The 25,040-nt window shown below is 38.8% G+C and overlaps 2 protein-coding genes across 12 annotated transcripts in view; both read left to right on the top strand.

Annotated features, from left to right (window-relative positions):
• Ganc (glucosidase alpha, neutral C) overlaps positions 1-17,492 on the top strand; it is an 88,369-nt gene extending 70,877 nt beyond the window's left edge. For 5 of the 9 annotated variants that reach the window (XM_040274001.2, XM_040274000.2, XM_040274002.2 and 2 more), the window contains exons 18-25: positions 177-420; positions 1,988-2,052; positions 4,187-4,263; positions 8,318-8,392; positions 11,281-11,394; positions 12,921-13,033; positions 13,575-13,678; positions 15,028-17,492. In XM_040274001.2, the coding sequence (XP_040129935.2) occupies positions 177-420; positions 1,988-2,052; positions 4,187-4,263; positions 8,318-8,392; positions 11,281-11,394; positions 12,921-13,033; positions 13,575-13,678; positions 15,028-15,137 (902 nt within the window). In that variant the 3' untranslated portion in view covers positions 15,138-17,492. Of the gene's footprint in view, positions 1-98; positions 421-1,987; positions 2,053-4,186; positions 4,264-8,317; positions 8,393-11,280; positions 11,395-12,920; positions 13,034-13,574; positions 13,679-15,027 lie in introns of those variants that run through there. The other 4 variants (XM_078048934.1, XR_013438506.1, XR_013438505.1 and 1 more) reach the window with 4 other exon arrangements.
• Positions 17,493-22,546: 5,054 nt separating this feature from the next.
• Positions 22,547-25,040, top strand: part of Capn3 (calpain 3) — a 44,870-nt gene continuing 42,376 nt past the window's right edge. For 2 of the 3 annotated variants that reach the window (XM_040275054.2, XM_005316456.5), the window contains exon 1: positions 22,550-24,375. In XM_040275054.2, coding sequence (XP_040130988.2) covers positions 24,067-24,375 — 309 coding nt within the window. In that variant the 5' untranslated portion in view covers positions 22,550-24,066. Of the gene's footprint in view, positions 24,376-25,040 lie in introns of all 3 variants that reach the window. The other variant, XM_078048946.1, reaches the window with a different exon arrangement.

Here is a 25,040-nt window from a genome sequence, read left to right as displayed (position 1 = left end):
GTGTTTTGTCAGATCTCCAGAGAGGCCGTTTTATATAATGTGCTCCCCTTTTTGAGGTCATAGTTTTGAATGCACTTATGTTTCCTTTTTCTGGACAGTCATCAAGACCTTATCTTACCCTGTACATCATTTATTTGAAGTCTGGTTGCCTTACTTGGCCTTTCTTTCCTAACCAGCTGATGTGGGTGGCTTCATTGGGAATCCAGATGCAGAACTGCTGGTGCGTTGGTACCAGGCAGGAGCCTACCAACCCTTCTTCCGTGGCCATGCTAACATGAACACCAAGCGGCGGGAACCCTGGCTTTTTGGGGAGGAATACACCAAACTTATCCGAGAAGCCATCAGAGAACGCTACACCCTCCTACCCTATTTGTATTCTCTGTTCTACCATGCACATGTGGCTTCTGAACCAGTCATGAGGTAAAAATGCATCATCCATTCAGGGACTGCAGCAGCCTAATTCTCTCACAGTGATTATGGACTAGACTAATTGTGCAGTGATTTTAAAAGAAAAACTGAAGAAAAGCCTCACGTTTAATCAAGTTCCAGTGAGCTTCTTGACTACCAATTATGCACGTGATTCTGGCTGTCGAAGACAGATTAAAAAAAACTAGACCCCCTACTACTGTGATTAAATGTACATGCTAGGTGAAAGGCAAAAATAGAGCTATCTCAAAGAATAAAGAAGTGACTGAAGGAATCCATTATTTGACAGTAGCATCTTTTCAGAAAGAATAACTTACCTGCCAGTCTTAGGCTTTTCTTTATCTTACTCTTAGGACTAAACTGTTCCAAGCTTGAGGTGAGCATTTGTTTATAAATTTTAACTCTATTTTGAAGGCAAAATATAAAAAAAAAAACTTTCTAGATTAGGGAATGATACATACCAGCATACACAATTCACCAAGACTTCAGGATCAGAAGTTCCTAAATTTAGATGAAATCAGTATCACCTGGGGAGCTTTCCACTATAGATTTTAAAAGCTATACCTCCAAAACTTTCTAGGAATCTCTTTGGGTAGGTTTCAAGAATCTATATTTGTTTGAAGTTTCCCTTTTAGGTTCTAGACATCACCCAGGTATACTGTTGTTTTGTTCTGTAGGAAAGAAATATGTTATTATAAAGGCTGGTGAATAAACTAAAAATAAATTTTGCTTATTAGAAGATATTCTTTCCTCATGTAATTGAAAAATGACTAGAACCATTAAGTTGATATCCAGGTAGATATATACTGACAGTTTTATTGTTTATGAACCCAAATACATCCTAATTACACAAAACAATAACAATCAAAAAAGAATACTCAAAATTTATTAACCCCACACCCCCAAAAATAATGCCAGCTTGAAAACAAGAAACATCAGTTCTTCTCAAAGATATAGTGATTAAGTGATGCATGAAAGCAGCAAACACAAAAATAAAACAGCACAGAGGGGCTGGGTTGTAGCTCAGCGGTAAAGCACTTGTCTTGCATGTGTGAGGCACTGAGTTCCATCGTCAGCACCAAATAAAATAAATAAACAAATGTATTGTGTTCATCTGCAACTAAAAAAAATGTTTTTTTAAAAGCACAGAATTATCATCATTATAAAATCATATCCAAAGATGTTAGACTTTTGGACTTGCATAAAGCTCTGACTCTGCACATTAGAGTAATGTTTAGTGCTCAACAATCAGAAGGAAAAGTGGCAGGTACTAGAATTCTTAATATTTCTTTAGAACATTTTTTTTTAAAGAGAGAGCACGAGAGAGGGAGAGAGAGAGAGAAAGAATTTTAATATTGATTTTTTGGTTATCGGGGGACACAACATCTTTGTATGTGGTGCTAAGGATCGAACCCGGGCCGCACGCATGCCAGGCAAGCGCGCTACTGCTTGAGCCACATCCCAGTCCTCCTTTGTATAGTTTTTAAACTAAAAATATAAAAAATCTTAAAAAACATATAATTACATTAAAATGTAACAAACGTTCTTTTCACTTTCCCAGGCCTCTGTGGATAGAATTCCCAGATGAATTAGAGACTTTTGGTGTGGAAGATGAATACATGCTGGGTGAGCATTTATTAATTACAAACACTATAATTATGTTTCTATTAAATTTTCTACTATGAGAGCACTTTTTAAAATCCTAATCCCAATGAAACTAAAAAAATTAAAATAAATTCCTTCATCAAGATTTGTAATGCATTAGTAGGATTGCAGATCTATTCTGTTGTAATTATAGCACTCACAGTATTATTCTTACCAACATCAAATAAATCTATTCTATTTGTAGGTATAGTTTAAACTTTTGTTTTGTGTTCACTCTTCTAAGCCTATTGAGACCACTACAAGGAAGGAAGTAGGCAAAAAGTAAATCATATAGATACAGTAAAGAACCAGAAGAGTTTATTTCATATACAGTATTAGGCCTCTTTAACAAGGATTAACCATCAATTACAGAACATGGAATGCCAAATATGGTTGGGTACAATTCAGGAGCCACTTGTCAAAAGAAACTAACTTTATTTTTAGAACCACACACGCCAAACAAAACAGCTCCTCAAGAAAAACCCTCAGAGCCCAACTGCCACCACCAGCTTCCCACAAGCCTCTCACCCCAACACCAGCCTCTCCACCTCCCACAATCCTCCTGCTCTTGAGGCCGATTGGCTGAGTCGCGTGGGTGGAGCCAAAGAAGTCCCCCAATGAGCAGCTCCGTGGTCTGAAAGGGCAGGGAAACAGCCCAATGAGCATCACCGCAGAGGAGCCAATCAGCTAGATGTTGCTGGGGCCGCTGTGAGCCAATCATCAGCCGGCAGCTGGAAGTTTGCTGGGGCCCCTTTGGCTGTGGCTCTCAACAATGGAAGTTTATTATCTTAGAGACAAAGCTCAAAAAGCCAGACTAAACATTGAGTTGCCCAAAAGGTAACCACATGCCAAACAATGGAAACCTCCAGTGTTAAATAATAGAGTCATTGGGCTGGGGCTGGGGCTCAATGGTAGAGGGCTTACCTGGCATGTGTGAGGCACTGGGTTCGATTCTCAGCACCACATATAAACAAAATAAAGGTCCATTAATAACTAAAAAAAATATTTAAAAAAATAGAGTCCTTGGTCTGGGAATGTAGCTCAGTGGCAGAGCACTCAGATGGCATGTTCAAATTCCTAGATTCAATCCCTTACACATTAGGTCTCAATAATCACTGCCTTGGAGAAACCTCCCTGACCACTCCTTGCCTTCTTATACCTTAGACTGTTCTCCTCCATCAAAGTCAGTCTGTCGAATTAAAAAAAACTTCTGCTTTGTACTTTTGCTTTTTTTGGTATTTGTCTTAACTCTATCTTTCAATTACTTTTTAATATCTGTCTTCATTTACTATAAGCTCCATGAAAGCAGGGATCATGCTTGTTTTATCTGCCACTCTATCTCCAGAGCCTATCAACATGCCTGGCAATCAGTATTTATTGAATAAAAGGATTTACAAATGATGAATTTTTACCCGCATGGTGGCAAGATCAAAGAAAATTTAATAATACTTGCATCTACAGCCTTCCCAATGATAACTGCCCAAGCAAAAGAACCTGAGTAGCCACAGTGACACAATTCTGGATAACAGTTGTGGACTCACTATCATCAGCATCACTCAAAGAAAACAGTAAAGCCATGGAGAGATACAGTGGTGCTTTCAGATTATTGGTGCACCAGAAGTTAAGCACAAAATGATACTGTAGTAAATTGTGTCAGGGTTCCTTCCTATAATCCTGATATTCCATATATGGATTAATGATGGGTAATAACAGTCACCTATTTGAGCCCCTGTCCTCTTTCCAACAATGCATCTCTCTGATGAATCATTGGTTTAACTCACCACAGTCTGCCTTACAGAAGTTTACAGTCTAGTAGTTTTTTGCCAGGCATTTTGGCCCATAACCTGTAATCCCAGCTACTCAGGAGGCTGAGACAGGAGATTTGCAAGTTGTAGGCCAGCCTCAGAAATTTAGCCAAGCCCTAAGCAATTTTGCAAGACCTGTCTCAAAAGGAAAAAAAAAAATGAAAAGGGCTGGAGATGTAGGTCAGTGGTGAAGAACCCCTGTTTTCAAGCCCCATACCAAAACAAAACAAAATAAAAACCACAATACTGTTCAATTAAAGGAAAAGAATTCTCGTAATGACACTAACTTTTATTTCTTCTCCATTCTTAAGGAAGTGCTTTATTGGTTCATCCAGTCACAGAACCAAAAACCACCATGGTTGATGTATTTCTGCCAAGATCAAATGAGGTAAGACTAATAACAATTAGTCACATATCTCAAGTCTCATCTCTCTCATCCCTTTGTTTCTTTAAGCAACTAAATTTCTCCATAATGCTTTGGTGAACACACACCAAATGACTGTAATAACTGATAATTTTTTTTAGATTTTTTTTTTTTAGTTGTTGATGGACTTTATTGTCTTTATTTTTATGTGGTGCTGAGAATCGAACCCAGTGCCTCACACATGCTAGGCGAGCACACTACCACTGAGCCACAACCCCAGCCATAACTGATGATTTTTAAAAATCATGACACTGTCCACTTAGGCTAAGAAATTAATGGAGGCCAGGTGATAGAAAAATGAATAGGTGATGGCCCCAAGAAGGATCAGAATTCATCTTCACCCTGACTTGCTTAAGTGAGTTCTTAAACACACTGAGGGTAGGGTAAGAAAAAAATCTTTTGTCTACTATGAGGTATCAGACTCTGGTGGGAAACTTAAGTAAAGAAACTTTGCTCTTTATGCCAGTCACGGTGGCGCACGCCTGTAATCCCAGTGGCTCGGGAGGCTGAGACAGGAGGATTGCAAGTTCAAAGCGAGCCTCAGCAATGGCGAGGTGCTAAGCAACTCAGTGAAACCCTGTCTCTAAATAAAATACAAAATAGAACTTGGAATATGGCTCAGTGGTCGAGTGCCCCTGAGTTCAATCCCCAGTACCAAAAAAGAAAAAAAAGAAAAGAAACTTTGCTCTTTGATTCTGGCTCCCTTTGAATCCTAAATTTTGGTACCAAAAATTGTCTCCAGTACTCACCAAATTGATCAAGATCAACAATGACTTCCCTCTATCATCTCTACCTTCCTTAGCTATCTTATTAGTTATTGTCATTTATTATTATTACTATATGAACTGTCCCGGCCTACCAGAGCCCAGGGCAGTGAACTTAGGCAGAGCACAAAGGTGAGGCAGGGACAACCCTTTTTCTGCAGAGCAGAGACCACGGAGACTTGGTGCCCCAGACTAGGGAAAGAGGGTGTGGAATGAAGAGCAGAAAGGAGACAGACTAGGGAGAGTCCTCAGGAACTAGAGCTTCACCCCAGGCTTCAGCACACAAAGGAAAGAGCCATGCAGGGTGCTGGGCTGGACTGAGACTACCATGTCAAGAAACTCTTTTTCAGTGGCCACCATTCAGCTACCTACACTTTTTATTATTGATATGACTAACCAGGTTTTTCTCCAGAGTGTTTATGAACTATAGTCTTTCCTCTTGGTTTCTCCAGTAATTTGAAGTTCTGAAGTTGAGGGATCTTTACAAAGATTCCCTTGCCAAGTAGAAACCTGAGGAAAACATTAAATACAGCAACAGCTAAATAAATGGTCCTTCTGAGCATGTCTGATGAGAATTTTTCAAGTTTATTCTAACAAAGCAGTAGGTATCTATTAAGAGAAACTGGCTCCCTTTCTAACTTAGCCAAGAATTTTTACTAATGATTCATCATTGCAAACACATTGTTGTGACTTTGAACTATATTCCTTCATTTTTTATCAGAGTGTTCTGTGATTGTTTCTCTTGCAACATCTTCACAAATTTTGGGTAAAAAAGCCAAAAAAAATTCTTGCCATACCTGCTTCTTTATCTTGACTAGCTGGCCAGTATACTTCACACTAAATGAGCTGGATGTCTGAAATTCACACTGTCACTCTTACCCATATTTATATGGGGCCCATCTCCTCTCCTCCAAGTCTGGGCTCAAATATCTCATCAGCAAAGCTGTCTCTGACCACCTGTTTAAGTTTATAGACTTCTCTCTTTGCTCCTGGTGCTCCCTAGGCCTCTCCAGCCTTTCTCTTTCTTCACAGGACTTGCCACCATCTAACATTCTGTATATTTACTTATTTTCTTATTATGTACCTCTCCTATTGGAATGTGAGCTCCTCGAAGGCAGTGATTTTCATCTGTTAGGTTCACTAGTGAACTAAGTGGATACCTGGTATATAGTTGGCACTCAGCAAGAACTTGCTTAGGAACCTGGGACTGAGTTCTGGGTTTGGTCCTTTGTGGAATTTTATACTAGTTATACCCTTCCTAAATTGGAGATCTTTGGATATGGCACCAAAGCACAAACCTTGTATCTCTCATTTTAATCAGTTATGGTGGTAGACAAGACAATGCTCAAATCTTGTTTGAATCAGTTTACCTTTTATCCCCACCAATGCTTTATCTGAAGCTACTGAGATTAGCTAGAGAGGAGAGAGAGAAAGCCAGAGAATGACATATAAAAGAAACATAAAGAAAACAAGCTAATGTTCTTACAAACACAGACTCAAAAATCCTTGACAAAATATTAATAAATTGAATCCAATCAAGAATAATATATCATGACTGCAGTAGGTTTGACCCTATTGAATTAAGAGTTCACTGTGGCAGCTGGGCACAGTGGCACATGCCTATAATTTCAGCAGCTCAGGAGCTGAGGTAGGAGGACTGCAAGTTCAAAGCTAGCCTCAGCAACTTAGCGAGATCCTAAGCAACTTATTAAGATCCTGTGTCAAAATTTAAAAAAAAATAAAAGGGACTGGGGATGTGACTCTGTGGTTAAGCATCCCTGGATTTAGTCCCCAGTAATCCCCCCAACCCCCCAAAATAAAAGCGTTCACTATGGCTAATGATGGTCAAATCACAGTTCTGTCACCTTCACAACAGGATGGTAACAGACTAAACAACTCTGCTATATAAAGGATGTGGTAATCCCACAAGGTGAACTTGCAACACTGGCTGCCAGAAAGTATACTGGCTAAAAGAGAGAAAATAAGGTTTTTGTTTTCATTCTCCTTCTAATGATATCTTAAGGATTTATTCCATCAAATTACTTTATAGGCTCTTTTTGATACTTCAGCAACTGGCTCCCTCTTGATAGAGATCTCACATAAGAATTAGAACCTTAGCTCTGAATTATACTGTGTAAAAAAGTGATACCATATTAGTAATCCATGTTTCAATTTGTTTTTGTCCCAGATCTATTCTTTCTCTGGTATTTTCCTTTTCTGCTGCCTCATTTGCAATCTCTTTACCTGCAACGTGCTTTTCTTTATTTTGGTTATTTTTTCTATTTTGTCATCTCATTTACTGCTAGAAGCACTAAGTTTTTATAAGCCAAGTGAGCTATAAAACCCAGGAGGTCAAGGACTGCCTTTTCACTCATTAGACATCTTAATTATCATGTATGTGGAGCACCTGGCATAGTGGTTATGTTGTTTAGCAAATAACTTTTCTTTTGGTTCCAGAGATTGAACTCAGGGAAACTCAACCACTGAGCCTCATCCCCAGCCCTATTTTGAATTTTACTTAGAGACAGGGTCTCACTGAGTTACTTAGTACCTCGCTGTTGCTGAGGCTGGCTTTGAACTATGATCCTTGTGTCTCAGCCTCCTGAGCTGCTGGAATTACAGGTGTAATTACTTTTGAATGTACAGATGGGCAAACAAATGACCTTTATTAAATTAATTAGTCATAGTCCCTTGAGATTTGCTCCTTCCTTCCTTCTTTCCTTCCTTCATTCCCTCCCTCCCTCCCTCCCTTTCATGTTAGAGATCAAATCCAGGTCCATGGATGTGCTTGGCAAGCATCTGCCTCTGAGCTATATCCTCAGTCCTTTTTATTTTGAGTCAGAGTTATACTGAGTAGCTCGGCTTGGCCTCAAACTTGAACTTGTTCTGCCTCAGCTGCCTGAATAGCTATGATCATAACCATGAGCCATCAAGTCCCACTCTTTCAGATCTTCTTAAAAATACATATTCTTCCTAACTTCTACCCAAGATTTAAAAAAAAAGGGGGGGGGGGCTGGAGATGTAGCTCAGGGGTAAAGCGCTTCTGGGTTCAATCCCCAGTTCCCTCCCAAATAAATAAATAATTTAAAAAAATACTTCCCCATACCACAATGAAACAAAAACAAACAAAAAACCCCACTTATCTCCTTTTATTTTAGTTTCTGGTTATTTGAAATGCAGTTAAGTGAATATTTTAATGAGTAAGTTGTGAGTAGAGTTACTCATAAACTCTTTCTCACTGGGGTCTGTTTTAGATCTGGTATCACTCTAAGACATTTGCTCATTGGAAAGGAGGATGTACCATGAAAATTCCAGTTGCCTTGGATACTGTAAGTTATTTTCAGAATATTATTTCTACCTGTGTTGTATTTGTCTGCTCTGATTGCTGTGACAAAATACCACCAACTTGGTGGTTTAAACAGCAGAAATTAATTTCCTCACAATTGTGAAATTTCTATTTCCAGATCAGATGAGAATGCCAGTTGATGCAGTTCCTAATGAGGCACTTCTTTCTGTCTCTCCTTTTTTTAAAAAATATATTTCTAGTTATAGATGGACCCAATACCTTTATTTTTGTGTGGTACTGAGGATCCGAGCCAGTGCTTCACATGTGCTAGGCAAGTACTCTACCACTGAGGCCCAGCCCTAACCCTTTCCTGTCTCTTCTTATAAAGACACTATTCCTATCATATCAGGGCCTCACCACTGTGATCTCATTTTACATAATCATCTCCAAAGAGGTCCTATCTCCAAATATAATCACCTTGTGGACTGGACTTCAACAAATGAATTTTAGGGGGATACTGACCTTCAGTCTATATTGTGTGCCTGTATCATAAAACCAAGAATGTTAGTGTTCTGCATAATAACATATACATATAGAAACAGAAAGTAGATTAGTAAGTATTGCTTAGGGCTGGGGCAGGGCAAGGAATTGGGGTATGATGAAGAGTGACTGCTACTTGGTACAGATTTCTTTTTTGGGTATCAGAATATTCTAAAATCAATAGTGGTGAGGGTTGCAAGACCAATATACTGAAGCCTGTTTAACTGTATACTCTAAATGTGAAATATATATGATTATATCAATAATGCTGTTAAAATGTGAAGAAAAATGTCTTAAAATATATATACTCAGATTTCATGGTATGAAATATCAGGGATAAAAACAACTCTTACCCATATGTTTACATTTGTGTGTCTAAGAAAAGTAATACTAAAAACAGAAAATGCAGTGATTATAACACATGCCATATAGAATGTCCTTCTACAAGACTAAGTTAAAAACATGAATTTTCAGGCATGATCCTGGGCCTCTCAGCCCAAGGGAGTAATATCAGTATGATGTTAGCATCAAAGGGGCCTGCCTATCCAGGCTGTTTTGAGTTTCCAAAGGGAAGTTCTTTCCTATAGCTAAATCACAGCACTGTCATAGTCCCTGAGTATAGTGAAGATTAATAAATAGACAGTGATGTGATTTTTTTTTAATTATCAACAGTGATTTTTTTATAAAGAAAATAATTTCAGGGGCTGAGTGGTGGCTTAGTGATGGAATACTTGCCTTGTACATGTGAAGCACTGGGTTTGATCCTCAGCACCATATAAAAATAAATAAATAAAATAAAGATATTAAAAACAAAGAAAGTTATTTTGGATATTAACTTTCAGATCTAGAGAAAAACCTTAATAATCATCTACTTAAATACCTTACACTTACAGGTAACTTATCTGTCCAGGATGACAGCTGGATTGTAGGAAAAATCTTGGGAGAAATGAGACAAGCTCCCAAGTCTGTTGATTCCTCATCTAGAGCCCATTCCATTTTAACTTAACACTGTGCTCTTAAAAACAAACAAACAAGCCAAAAAAAAAAAAAAAGAAGAAAAACAGAACAGAGAAATTGGCCAATTAGAGAGGGATATGTGGGGAGGAATAAGATGTTCTTTACTTCTTGTTGCCTACTGCGAATTAGGTATGGGGGACATTTTAACTACTTCATCCTCACTATCAACTTCATATATGTTCTTCTACTCTTCTCATTGCTAACACTTTACCACAGCAAAGTACAAGTCCTCATGTGATTCTTACCAGGCTTTCCCTGCCAAGTGGCATTCCGGAAGATTGAGAGATGAGGGCCATGCCCACATGATGTTGTTAGAGTCACTTAAATTACCCTTGATGATATGAATAAGAAAAGCAGTTTGTGGAGGGGTGTTTGCTTTTTTGGTGGTGGTTGAGGTTTCTTTTCTTTTTTGGGGGTGGGGGGTACTGGGGATTGAACCCAGAGGTGCTTTATCACTGAGCCACATGTTCAGCCCTTTTTATTTTTTTGAATAGGGTCTCCCTAAATTGGTGAGAGCCTTGCTCAGATGCTGAGACAGGCCTTGGGCTTGTAATCCTCCTGCCTCAGCCTCCTGGGCCTCTGGGATTACAGGTATGCATCACCATGCCCAGCTATAACAGAAGCAGTTTCACAAATCCACCCTCAGAATTGAGTCAGTCATTCTGGTGATCCAGAGAAACAGAGAGCAAAAAGTATTCTGGTACAGTGATAAAGAACAAAAGACATCTCCCCAAACCAAGAAATACTTTACATATACATACATATACCACTTAGAAAAATTAAGTCTTTAGCAAGGCTCTAGAAGTAAACATGTTTATTATAATTTATGAGAATGTTAAACTACAACATAGGAAAGGCCAGTTATAGAGTGTGCAAAATAAAATTAATCATTTAAAAGAAAAAACAGTAGCTGGACATGTTAGTGCACACCTGTAATCCCAGCTACATAGGAGGCTGAATCACAGGTTCCAGGCCAGCCTGGACAACTTAGCAAGACTCCGTCCCACAAAGGGCTAAGGATGAAGCTCAGTGGTAGAGCACTTGCCTTCATGTGCAGGACCGTGGATTCAGTTCCCAGTCTGCAAAGAAAACAAGAAAAGAAAAAGAAAAAGCAGCAAAAACAAGTATATGTGATAAATTAGTGAAGGGTAGTCAGCTTCCCTAGTAATTGGAAAATGAACCATTTTTTTGTTGCTGTGCTCTTTCTTTTTAATGCCAGGATCCCCACATATACTACCTCTATGCCCACAAATTTATCTTGCCCTAGAGTCTGTACTTATAAAGAGTGGAATCTTATATAATGAAATATTTTTAAATTCTACTTTGAAATTTCCTTATACAAATACCTTTCCTGATATTGTTGCTCTGCTGTAGATACCAGTATTTCAACGCGGTGGAAGTGTGGTACCAATAAAGACAACTATAGGAAAATCCACAGGCTGGATGACTAATTCCTCATTTGGACTCCGGGTTGCTGTCAGCACTGAGGTATTTGGGAAAATAGGTTATACTTTTTATTACTTCTGTGTCTCTTTATAGTCTTTCAAAAAGTCTGATAGCATATAAAAGTGGTGAGCCCCACCTATGGAGATAGGTACTTCTAGTGTTTATCTAGAAATCAAAGTTTTAAATAATTTCTGAATTATTGCCTAGCTAGTCTGCCCTTCTTGGAATTGTCTTAAAAGAACTTGGGGAAAGAGTCTTTCTTGAACAGTTGACTGTTGGTTCTTTTTAGCTGAGCAGTGATTACTGCTGGGCTAAAAGCTCATTAGATCATAGGCTGTGTATTAGCTCTGAAACTCATTCTCTCACAGAAGGGTACCTGTGACTATGGACCACTTCAGGGACCCCAACCCCACTAAATGACTTCTCATCAGGTAACTCAAACAACTGAAATCTCCCCAAGTAAAGCCTGGTAGGATCGAGATCTGATTTGTCCTTTTAAGAAGATCTTTTAAGCCATATGAAACCTGTATCAGACTTCTCTCCTGGCCATGTGCCAAAATATAGGGCCAAATATAAATTTTTACTCGTATTATAATAATACTTATCCTTATTTATATTAGCATTGTAAAACAATTAAGTTATAGCTTTCTTTTCTGTTTCATTTAGGCATGTCTTTGTGGGCCAAACTAGGGATTTGGGACCCATGTGAAATCCCAGAATAAATGCAAAATACTAGAAATCCATTGCACATCAAGTATTGCCAATAATCTTAATCTGCCATATGGAGTGCTATGACATTGTATGATATGCAAAGGGGCCCTTCTGCCGAAAAGAGTAGGCACCAGATACCTTTCTCGAAATGGAAGATCTAGAGATAGTTGATCCTCATCCATTATATTCTGATTTTTTTTTTAACATCAGTTTCATTCTGTGAACCTTCTTGACCTTGTTGTCACATTCTGGGATAGTGTTTTCAGGGATGCCCCTGACCATACTTCATTCATAGTTTAAATTTCTTCCAACAAGGTTTAATTCTTCGTGCACCTCTTATGTGACTTCTCTATTCATATTGTTTCATTATCTATTTGAGAGTGATTGGGTATTGAATATATTAGATATTTGTATGACTACTTTGTGCAGCTTAAATATTGCTAGTTAACTTTCTACGCTAAAACAAATACCTGAGATAATTAACTTATAAAAATAAAAGGGTTATTTTAGCTCACTTTTGGAAAATATTTCAGTTGGCCTCATTGCTTTTGGGCCTAGGTGAGGTAGCATATCATGATAGGGAGTACATGGCAGAGCAGAGCCACCCAGGGGTCCCCACAGTCTCCTTCAAAAGGCACAATCCCAATGACCTGAAGACCACCACTATATCCCTGTGCCTTTCAATAACACCATGGGCTGAGGACCAACACATGGGACTTTGGGGACATTCCATAACTGTAGCAAATCTAAGTTTTTGTTTGACAGACATAAGTTTTCACATTTTCAAAATTATGTCCCTTTGGGAGATGACATTCTTTTTCTATTACATAAAACATGTTCCCTGATTCACTTAACAGGGTTCTGCAGTGGGGGAGTTATATCTCGACGATGGCCATTCATTTCAGTATCTCCACCAGAACCAATTCTTGCACAGAAAATTTTCATTCTGTTCCAGTGTTTTGATCAACAGGTAATAGCAGCTAAAGATGCTGTGTGTGTTTTTTAAATAACTTATACTATATTTAGGCATCCTCAAATAAATGCATTGCTGTTTTTGGTTATTATTTAAAGAAATGAATTGGAAAAAAAATAAAAAAAATAAAGAAATGAATTGGGACATTTTTCAGTTACTCTTCCATGAGTGTTCCTTTTTTAATGTTCATTTCATTCCCCACTACCTAAAAACTAAAAAAAAAGTGCAATTTGGGCTTTTATAATTCCTTCCACCAACTCATTAAGTGCCTGATTTCTTATAATTTGTTACAATATCCCAGTTACATTTGTGATTTTTGTGTACTTCTGTGATTTTCTCAAATGGTGTTAAAGGGAGATTGATTTGTTAGTCCTTGGCATAGAGTCATCTTTTTTCATCTCTTCATCATAGTCAATATGACCCTGAAAGAATCATGACTCCATAGGGACAGATGGAAGGGAACTCATAAGAGATTTTGACCTGTGACTAATTCAAATCCCCATCCTTCTTCTCCTAAATCCATTTATATCTATTCCAGTTGTGCAGATGAGAGGGGTCGTTATCTCAGCAAATGTGTGGTGGAGCAGATCTTGTTCTTAGGCCTCAAGAAGAAGCCATCTTCTGTGACTACCCACTCATCTGGTGAGGAAACAGTTCGTTCTTACCTCAGCATTTGTTTTTGTAAACATGAAAGTATCTGCCATGAGGAAATGCTTAGTTTCTAAACTAACATGAGTCTAGCTCAAATGGACTCTGCACTTACTGGTGGAGGTCAAGTATTCTAATCTCTATAGTGAGTAAGACCATTCTGGTCTTTCTTCTTGCTTCCTGCCTTATTTTTTCTAAGGGAAATTGTTTGGGGCTTGGCTTAGTAGTTTAGGTATTTCTGAATGCTTTTTTAATCTGTAGATATCTGGGTGCTGGAGCTGGAGCACAGTGGTAGAGCACTTGCCTAGCAAATGTGAGGCACTGGGTTTGATCTACAGCACCACATAAAAATAAATAAAATAAAGATATTATGGTTCATCTACAACTAAAAAACAAATTTTAAAAAATCTAGATATCTGAAGCCTTGGTGAATTCTGCCCATGTTGATGGAGTTTATGGAGGGGCATAGGATGGGAATTATATCCTTCCTTACCTACTGAATTTCTTGGGCACATCACTTTGTCAAACTGTCTTTTCAACCAGGGCTGTATTCAAAACAATGAAGGTTTTTCATGGTTTAAAAAAATCATAGAAATTCATGAGTAAAAGTGCTATTAGGGGCCTGGGGATGTGGCTCAAGCGGTAACGCACTCGCCTGGCATGCGTGGGGCGCTGGGCTCAATCCTCAGCACCACATAAAAATAAAATAAAGATGTTATGTCCACTGAAAACTGAAAAATAAGTATTTAAAAAATTCTCTTTCTCTCTCTCTCTCTTCTCTCTCTCTCTTAAAAAAAAAAGTGCTATTAGGGCTGGGGTTGTGGCTCAGTGGTAGAGTGCTCACCTAGCACATGTGAGGCATGGGGTTCGATCCTCAGCACCACATATAAATAAATTAAATAAAGGTATTATATCTACTTATAACTAAAAAAAAATTAAGTGCTATTAAATTAGATTCTCAGGCGAGATATGTAACTCAGGGTAGAGAGCTTGCCTGGCAAGGTTGCCTGCAAGGCCCTAGGTACTGTCCCCAGCACCACACATACGCACACACAAAAATTAGATTCTTTTTTTTAAAAAAAAAATATTTATTTATTTATTAGTTATTGGCGGACACAACATCTTTGTTTGTATGTGGTGCTGAGGATCGAACCCCGGCCGCACGCATGCCAGGCTACCGCTTAAGCCACATCCCCAGCCCCAAAATTAGATTCTTCTAAGTAAGTTTTTATGATAGAGTCAGAAAATATGTCAGATTTGAAGAATATATTTTTCCCTCCTAAGTATATGTCAAACTTTTCCTCTTTTTTTTTTTTTTTTTTTTTTTTTGTCTTGCTATGTAGATGGTAAAGATCAGCCTGTGGCTTTTATGTATTGTGACAAAACGTCCACCCTGAACCTGGAGAAGCTTTCACTGAATATTGGCTGTGACTGGGAGGTCCACATCAAATGACAAAGAAGCTCCCCTGTTGTTGCTCAGAAGGAGCTGCCTGCATCTTTTCAGTTCTTCCCTTGGCCTCTTTTAAGATTTGTGCTGCAATCTAATTGGTTTCCTTAGCTAAAAATAATCTTGCATTAGTCAATAATCTTATATACTAATGGACAATAGATTTCATATTTTAAGATGATTAATGATTGAGACTCTTTTTACAAATACAACTCTTCCTACGTACCCACAAAGCCCTGAGACATTAATAGAGTTGGTGAATTTTCCTTGCCTCTTGGACTATGGCCCTGTGGTAAGCTCTGTGGGCCAGTGAGTGGCCTCTTTTTGAGCAGGACTGGATGGATTTTTAGGTGTTCCAAGCCTACCCAAGTGGCCCATTTATTGGGCTTGCCTCAGGCCAATGTGGCAGATTCACTCTGGCTACAGCAGGGAAGTTGCCCAGTCTCCAAATGGACAATAGTGTCTGGTGCCACATTTATCGTTTGCCTACATTGACATGGTTAAGATAACCCTGTCTGTGTGTACTGCATACCCTACAACAGTGGGGACCTGTTCTGCCCTAGAGATTTACTCAGGAGCACAAAGGATTATTTTCCCTTTCCTGCTTCTCAGGCTCAAAAGTTCTAAATTAATCTTCTTAAAATTTAAATTATTTGATTGTTTTTATTAAATACTGTCTACTTGCCTAAGGATATTTTTTTTAAAGAGAGAGTGAGAGAGGAGAGAGAGAAAGAGAGAGAGAGAGAGAATTTTTAATATTTATTTTTTAGTTCTCGGCAGACACAACATCCTTGTTGGTATGTGGTGCTGAGGATCGAACCCAGGCCGCACGCATGCCAGGCGAGCGCACCACCACCTGAGCCACATCCCCAGCCCCATTGCCTAAGGATATTGATAATATGAGTAAGCTCTAAAAAAAAATGAGTAAGCTCTAATTAATAATAATGCAATAAATACCCATGTCCTCACCACTGAACTTCAAAAATAGAGAACAAGGCTGGGAATAGGAGAAGGCAAGTAAGGCACTTGCTTCAGGCATGATAAGAAGTATTTTAATGTACTATTTTTAAAAATTGTAATTATTGTAAAAGTCATGCTGAACAAAACATCAAAATCTTTTATAAAGATAGCCTCAGGATTATTGAGTTTTCCTTTTGCTTCAGGCTCCAATATAGCTTGGCATGGAGTAGAACATTACAACATACCAGTTGGATCACAATGATCTCTGTTCTGGAGACCCCAATAATTTTCCGTTGCCTACCACAGCATCTGTTGGAACAGCCTCAACTCCTCAGTACTTTCAGCATGCACACTTTCTTATCAGTCTTCCTCCACTTAGTTACTTAAAATGTCACCTCTGTGCCTTCCCCTCCCTGAGCTGCAGCATCCTCCCGCCACCCAGACAAATCTTACCACCCTTTCAGACCCAATTCACATCTCACTTTTCCACACACTGTAACCACCCTAGCACCCCAACTCTTCAGTGCCCATTAATAGTGATTTTGCCATTCTCTGAAATGCTGTCCCACATATAATTGTGGTGTATTATGCATTCTCAGGGATTGTACCATAATGTCTCAAGTATGTCTGTCTTTTCTTGATAGATTCTCTGTTCCTTAAAAGCATGTTATATTTCTCTTATATCTGCTAGAGCACCTTTACACTTGACTTTCAGTAACTGTTGGCTGTGATTGGTTAACTGATAGATTATATTGATTAAAAAGTGAATATAGGAGACTGGGGTTGTAGCTCAGTGGTAGAGTGCTTGCCTCATACACATGAGGCCCTGGGTTCAATCCTCAGCACCACATAAAAAATAAACAAATAAAAATAAAGATATTGTATCCATCTAGAACTAAAAACATTTTTTAAGTGAGGATAGCATGTATTTATTTCTAATTTTATTTTCTGACATAGGAATCTGCCCAAATGCAGTAAACATTGTACATTTCTGATGGTCACATTTAACTGTATTAGTTGAGGTTTGAATTTTGCACCAAATGAAAGCTGACATAGCTACATGTGTATCCTTTGCTCCTATTTGTGTATGTTTTGCAATTAAGGAAAAAAGAAGACTCCTAAATTAACTGAAGTCATGAATACTAGCTTCAGTTTTCCCTTGCCAACCTAAAATAAAACATAGCCTGAAAACCAATGCTCTTTCCTAATATAAATATATGGGGTTTTATTGTTGTTATTGTTGTTTTTATTAATGATGGGGGTTTTGTTGTTGCTATTTGTAGTGCTAGATATTGAACCCATATTCTTAAACATACTTGGCAAGTGTTTTATTATCAAGCTATATCCCCAGGCCTAAATAATGGTTTTTAATAGCAATTAAAGTTTAATAATTAAGACCTATCTTTAGACAAATATTTATTTCATGTCTGTTATTCCATTAAAATATCTTTGGAAGAAGAAAGAAAACAGGAACTATTAAAGTTAGTGAGGAAATGCTCTGCCTTGACCCAAATCTATACTGAAACACTTTACAACAGAGAAACATTGTCTGGTGTTTTTGTTTTCTGCTCTTATTGCTTCTCATACTTTACCTGCCTTCTATGTGGAAAGCTATATACCAGAGATCCATGTGCAGCTGAGTTGACCTACCAATATTCAGTTATCTTGTGGCTAATTCTTGATATGTTTTCACAGGAAACAGGATTTTATGTGAGAAAGTTAAATTGTTTCAACAAATATTGTAGCAAAGCTCAAATGAATCCATAATTTATCTGTCCTTCAAGACTTAAAAGCCAAGCAATAAATTGACAAATTCACTTAAAAACAGAAAGTATCCAACAGGAAAGTAGGCAAAGATAAACACAAAAGAAACTAAACAGACAAAATAAGCATATGTAAGATGCTCAGCCTTATTAATAATCAAATAAATTATTTTTTGCCTGATTGGCCAAGATTAAAAAGAATGAAAGCTGGGTGCCGTGGCACCCACCTGTAATCCCAGTGGCTTGAGAGGTTAAGTCAGGAAAATCTCAAGCTCAAAGCTAGTCTCAGCAATTTAGCAAGGCCGGAAGCAACCTACTGAGATCCTGTCGCAAAATAAAAAGGCCTGTAGATGTGGCTCAATGGTTAAGTGCCCCTGGGTTCAATCCCCAGTACCAAAAAAAGAATGAAAATGTCCAGTTCTAATGGGAGTGTGGGAAATAGGCACTCTTGTGCATCATTGACAAAATTATAAATAAGTATCATCTTTCAGGATTGCAGCAGTATCAAAATTGTAAATTTGCATACTATAGCCTAGAAGTTCCATTTCAGATAAATGGTCAGAGCTACTAACTGTAATATGGTCTATACTATAGAAAATTGGAAATAAATGTAACATCCCTCCTTTAATAGATGATTTGCCAAATATCGTACCTCCATGTAGTGGAATATTATGCAACCATTAAAGATTAATCTACATGTATCAACGGAAATGTTTTGATAAAATATTTACTGAGTAATTTCATCTAAGAAAAGTTATAACAAAACAAACTCAAATTCAAAGAACATATACTCTCCAAAACATGAAGGCCACACAAAAACACAGGTGGGAATGGTTCCAGATTGAAGGAGACTAAAGAGACATGACCCTAGTTGTGATCCTGGATTGGATTCTGGACCTATAAAGAACATTATTGGGACAGTTTGGCAACATTTTGAATGGAATCTTTTGATTGCATGGTAATTGTCCTGGTTGTGCTATGATTACATAGAAGAATTCCCTTGGGTTTAGGGAAAACAACAGAATTCAGTCTGCAGGATTCCTTCACTTTCACTTTCACATCTCCTTAAATATCAGTAAATCATAATGATAGGCAGCAGAAGCAATCAAAACACAAATATCTGGAGGGTATTTATTTATTTTATTTATATGGTTCTGGGGATCAAAACCAGGGCCTTACACATGCTAAGCAACTGAGCTACATCCCTTCCCCTAGAGCTATATGGTTTTTTGTTTTTGGGGGGGAGGGAGGGGTACATTGTACCGAGATCAAACTCAGGGGCACTCAATCACTGAGCCACATCCCCAGCCCTATTTTATATTTTATCTAGAGATGGGGTCTCACTGAGTTGCTTAGCACCTCACAGTTGCTGAGGCTGGCTTTGAACTTGTGATCCTCCTGCCTCAGCCTCCTAAGCCACTGGGATTACAGGCACACACCACTATGCCCAGCTAGAGCTATATGGTTTTTAGTTCATAGTTAACCACACGTAAAAACTTTATGGGTAATGAGATTCCTATGACAATATCAAGCATTCCACTCTGATTTTTAGATTTTCACTTACTAAAACCTTCAAATGGTTAGCAAAATTCCAGAAGGCACTTTAACTAAAATAACTTCTCAGCCTGGTGGATGTGGGGTAGGAAGCTATCAGTAGCAACACTGGAAACAAACTGCCAAATTAGCCACAAACAATGGAATACAGCAGCGTTCTAGGAGAAATACAGATAAGGAGACATTGGCACCTGATATCTGATCTGCTCGTTTTATAACCTTCCTTGCTAAAGGTTGCAGTGCTGTGGCAAGTCACACAGAGTTGGGCAATTGTTTCTTGACAGTTGTTTCTAGCAGTGCTGATGGTATTGATTCCTCCCTAATTAAGGAAGGAAGCCATGACTAAGTGAGGATCTGGAGATCTTATACCTAATTCCATTAATGAAGTCTCCGTCATGCATTTGCTTCTTCATTGTAAGTCAGGGGACCTGGGGCTTGGTTCTACAATAAGCAGGGGCACTCAATCACTGAGTCACATCCCCAGCACTATTTTATATTTTATTTAGTGGTGGGGTTTCACTGATCCTGACCATGCCATCAAGCCTCTCTGGGCTTTGATTTCCTTATTTGTTAAATAAAATAGATAATCTATTTACATTCTGTGAGTTTTCAGTGATTTAACTAAAAATACAACAAATTTGTCTTAAGTGGGGTTAATCAAACCTATAGAGTTATTCTACAGGTTAAAAATACTCTATGGGGCTGTAGCTGTGGCTCAGTGGCGGAGTGCTTGCCTAGCATGTGTAAAGCACTGGGTTCAATTCTCAGCACCACATATAAATAAATGAATAAAATAAAGGTTCATCAACATCTAAAAAATATTTTAAAAATAGAAAATAAATAAAATAAAAATACTCCATGGATATAAAAAAGGAAAGGTGGAGAAACCTGGTAGCCCCCACTTAGCCAAGTGATCAAAGTTTGAATCACCTCTAATAAAACAATATCAAGTACACTAAAATATGATTTGAGAAGTGTACGTCACATTTGTGATAGTCTTTCTTCAAATCCACAACCTCAATCTAAATCATGTGAAAAACATCATACAAACCCAAGTTGAGGACATTTTACAAAATACCTGACAAATACTGTTCAAATGTATCAAGGTCATGAGAGACCAAAACTCCAATTGTCAGATTGGTGATCACTAAGGAGTTCTATCTTTGCAACCCTTATGTAAGATATATATATATGAATGATAAGTATTATAAACAAATATGTTGCTTATAATAGTGTTGAATCAAAGAAATGCTTGGGCGGTTTTTTGGCAGAAAAGACAGGGATAGGAGCCATTAGCCATCACTATTGTGCAGGGGAAATCATTCCTGCCACAGTTATCATGAAACCTTGAATGAGATACATTATTAAAACTAGTTCATTGCCAGGCAAGGGGGCACATACCTGTAATCCCAGTGATTTGGAGGGCTGAAGCAGAAAGATCACAAGTTTTGAGTTCAGCCTCATCAAGTTAGCAAGGCTCTAAGCAACTTAGACCTTGTTTCAAAATAATAAAAATACTTGCGATGTAGCTTAATGGCAAAGTACTCCTGTGTTCAATCCCCAGTGCAAAAAGAGGGAAATAGTTTTTTATCCTTAAAGAGGTTTCTGGGAGTTGAAATATACAGCTGTTTATATGCTCATTATCTGCCTTTTGTTCCTGGGCTCAGATTGGATTCTTCCATAATAGCATGAGTTTCCACAGTTGTGCAGCTGAATAAAGTTTGGCCTACACATCTGAAAGAACATTTTACCCACAACAACTGATAAAAATGAATAGCACCTTGCCCTCTATGTGCTGGATATTCCCACCCTGCTCTGACAAAAGGCTTACCCTGTCACATACTCATTCTTGTTACTAACAGATGCAGCTGGCTTAAACAGCTGAGGAAAGAAAGTTCAGCAAGTGTGTGGCCCAGAAAAGCTCCTCTCAAATCAGCCAAGAGACTGTGATTGCATTGGCAGACCTTATGTACAAGAAATTTCTGCACTCACAGAGAAATTCATGCAGCAGATATATAACATACATTTATTAAGGGCCTTCTGTATATTTAATCCTGAGGGTGGAATGGGAACCTAGTCCCATCTTCATAGTCTTGTGGGCAAGCAGGAAGTTAAATAGCTAAAACAATAAAACGTGGGTCAGTGCTGTGAATTTCAGCACTGGGGTGGGGCTAAAGTAACGATGGTGGGGAAAGGAAACTCCACCCTTGCTTTCTGGGCCTTGGTAAATTTGAGGGTGAACATCAATATTTTTAGGGGTAGTTTTAGCACATGTGGATAGGCAAGCCTCTGATTGGAGACACCACCACACAAACCTGGGCAGATTGCACCTAGATTCCTGTGCTGTGTACAGGAAAGATGTTCAGTAAGTAAATGCTCATGGAGTGAATGCGGATTTGCATCAATAAAAGATATGGTTCAAATACATGTTCACCAAAGGTCCGTGTATTAAAATCTTGTTCCCCAGGGTGGCCCTACTGAGAGGTGGTAGAATCTTTAGGAGGTAGGGCCTAGTGGGAGGTCCTTAGGTTATTGGGTATGAATCCTTGAAGGGGATTGTGGGACATTGGCCCATTCCTTTTCCTCTTTTGCCTCCTAGCCAGGAGGTGAGCAATTTTGCTCTGCCACAGATTCCTGCTAGGATGTGCTGCCTCGCCACAGGCCCCCCAAAATGGGACCAATTGATCATGAGCTGGAATCTCCAAAACTGTGAACCAAAATAAACTTTTTCTCTTAATTATCTCACGTATTTTATTATAGTGACAGAAAACTGACTAATACAATGAGTGAAGGTGTCACAACAACTGATTATTGAGTGCTTAAAACAATCCTGGTATTATTTTTTCATTTTTTTAAACTTTATTTTATTTATTTATTTTTATGTGGAGCTGAGGATCAAACCCAGGGTCTTGCATGTGTGAGGCGAGTGCTCTACTGCTGAGCCATACCCCAGCCCCTTGATATTATTTTAAATGCATGACATGAATTAACCTGTTTAATACTTAAAGGAATGACTATCATACCCATTTTTTATAATATTTTTTAGTTAGATGAACACAGTACCTTTATTTATTTTTATGTGGTACTGAGGATCAAACTTAGTGCCTCAATGTGCTAGGCAAGTGCTTTACCGCTGAACTACAACCCCACTTCTATCATACCCATTTTTTAGGTGAGAAGATTGACATGTAAGATAAAGGAAGGGGTAACTCAAAGTTATACAGGCACAGCCACTAAGTGGCCAACTCGGACTTTGAATCTGGACAGTCAGCCTCCAGAGACTGTTCTAATTCTATTCTGCCTCTCAAAGAGTAGTAAAGATCCATGGGCATTTTATGGAGGGACAGAAGGGTAGGCTAATAGCCCCTATAGTGCTTGACACAGGGCTTCTCAAAGTTATAACCCAGGCTCAGGGATAATGAGCCAACTTTCACTTCCCACCTTCCAAAGCTTCTACTTTTGCAATATTGAGACTGGTCACAGAGGAACAGGCATAGCTGCAGTCTGGGACAAGTCCCCACTGGGCCAGACTTGGGATGTAGCCATCTCCTTTCAGCCTAGAGAGCAACTATCATGGGTAGAAGACAGAGTAAAGACAAGGCAGGCAATTCCCTTCTCGTGCACTTACACTCTCATCTAGGAGCCCTGAAACCAGCTCCTTGGATATGACATCCCAGGACTTGATGGCCAACCTGGCTTAGTATCTATTTTTGTCTGAAAAGCCTAATGTGGCATGGCTGAATAGTCACTATAATCTACTCAGAAGCACTTTTTTGTAGCAGATTTGATCCCACTGTTTACTTTGGGGATGGGTAGACAAGAGACGCCTGAGTAAAGTGGGCAAGAAGAGACAGGGATTTCCTCAACTGAGGACTCTGCTGAGTGGCATTTTCTATCTAGACAGTTCCACTCAGCGCTGACACCAGAACATTCTAGAAGAGATGCCAAATCCAATACTGAATAATGTTCTGATATCCTAGAGTTTTAGGAACTAAAAATCATGTTCTCTAACGTGCACAGAATATTCCCCTAGAATTCAGTATCTCACATTATAGCTAGTTTTTTTACTGTTTTCCATTGATTTGTGGCCAATTGTTTGATAGTCTGATAACTGTTCAATAACAATGCATAAGCAGCTCTTTGCTGATTTTCAATGTTCATCTCACTCAGATATTCTCCTTTCATTTCCTGACAACACCAGCACTTAATGCAACTCAAAATCTCTCTAACCAGGATCTTCTCCCTTTACAATGCAGTCCAGCACTAGCCTGTTTCATACTCACCATCTTTCTTCACATCTATTTTTAGTTTTCCTGGCTCAAGCTTCTTCAGGCCACTGAAATACAACCCTCATTCTCTTTCTCTCCCTCTGGCATGCATGCTGCTGGTAGGAGCCCCCAGGTAAAAATTGCTCAGAACTCCTTTAATATTTCTTCCTCAGGAAAATTTATGGTTTCAGGATCACAGCTCAGTTTTTTTTTTAAGCTGGACCTAAGCCAGGTGAACTTCTGATGGATCTTAAACTTCAAATTGGATGTGGACATTTTTCTCTCAGATGACAGGATCACTCCATCTTCCCCTTTTCGGTTGCTTCCTTTCTCTGAAGGTAGCTATCTCTTGTTTTCTTTAAAAAGCTCTACCTTTCAAAGTTGCCTGCCATGCCGACTGTCATTAATCCAACTGTAGCCCAACGAACAGGGGCCGAGCCCAGGTCCCCAGGGCCTGTTCCCCACCCGGCCCAGGGCAAGACCACAGAGGCCGGTGGTGGACACCCAAGTGGTATCTATTCAGCTATCATCAGCCGCAATTTTCCTATTATTGGAGTGAAAGAGAAGACATTTGAGCAGCTTCACAAGAAATGTCTAGAGAAGAAAGTTCTTTTTCTGGATCCTGAGTTCCCACCAGATGAGACCTCTCTCTTTTATAGCCAGAAGTTCCCCATCCAGTTCGTCTGGAAGAGACCTCCGGTGAGTAGCTAACTGGTTGCTTGTCTGGGTTTTTCCCTCAGTGAAGTCCTCCCACTCTGCACCTCCTGCAGCTCAGCTATGCACATGGGCACTGGGGGAAGGATCCTGGCAGCAGCTCTGCTGGGCTCTGCCCTCATGTGTGAAGCAGGGAGGAGAGGGACAAGTCTTAGATAATTTGCCAAACTGAGAGTGGGAGGCAGAGCTGCTGCTTGTTCTCTCTCTCTCTCTCTCTCTCTCTCTCTCTCTCTCATTTTCTCTCACTCTGAAAAAAAAATCTTGCTTTTTATGAAAGTGATTGGAACTCGGTTTAATTCATCCTATAAAAATGGGAGTTCATAACCCACTTGAATCAAATGTATGGAAGATGATATGTCATGAGCTTTGTAATGTTTTGAACAGCCAATAAAAAAAAGAAAAAAAAAGAAATTCAGGGGCTATTAGAAGAGATAGTTGTATATGCGTACAAGTATGAGGAATGTGCATGTTTCATTGCATGACGTTAAAAAGTACTGAATAAAAAAAAAATAAAAATAAAAATAAATAAATAAATCTCCCTTATCCAGGATAAATTCCACACAACCCAGATCTACTTTCTCTGTTTAAATAACTTTGTAAGATTCCTTCCTCTTCTTGGGCTAAAAATCATGATATTGTTGTTCTTCATT

The sequence above is a fragment of the Ictidomys tridecemlineatus genome, chromosome 5, assembly GCF_052094955.1.
Source record: "Ictidomys tridecemlineatus isolate mIctTri1 chromosome 5, mIctTri1.hap1, whole genome shotgun sequence".
Classification (NCBI taxonomy): Eukaryota; Metazoa; Chordata; class Mammalia; order Rodentia; family Sciuridae; genus Ictidomys; species Ictidomys tridecemlineatus.
This window is presented reverse-complemented; position numbering and strand designations above follow the sequence as displayed.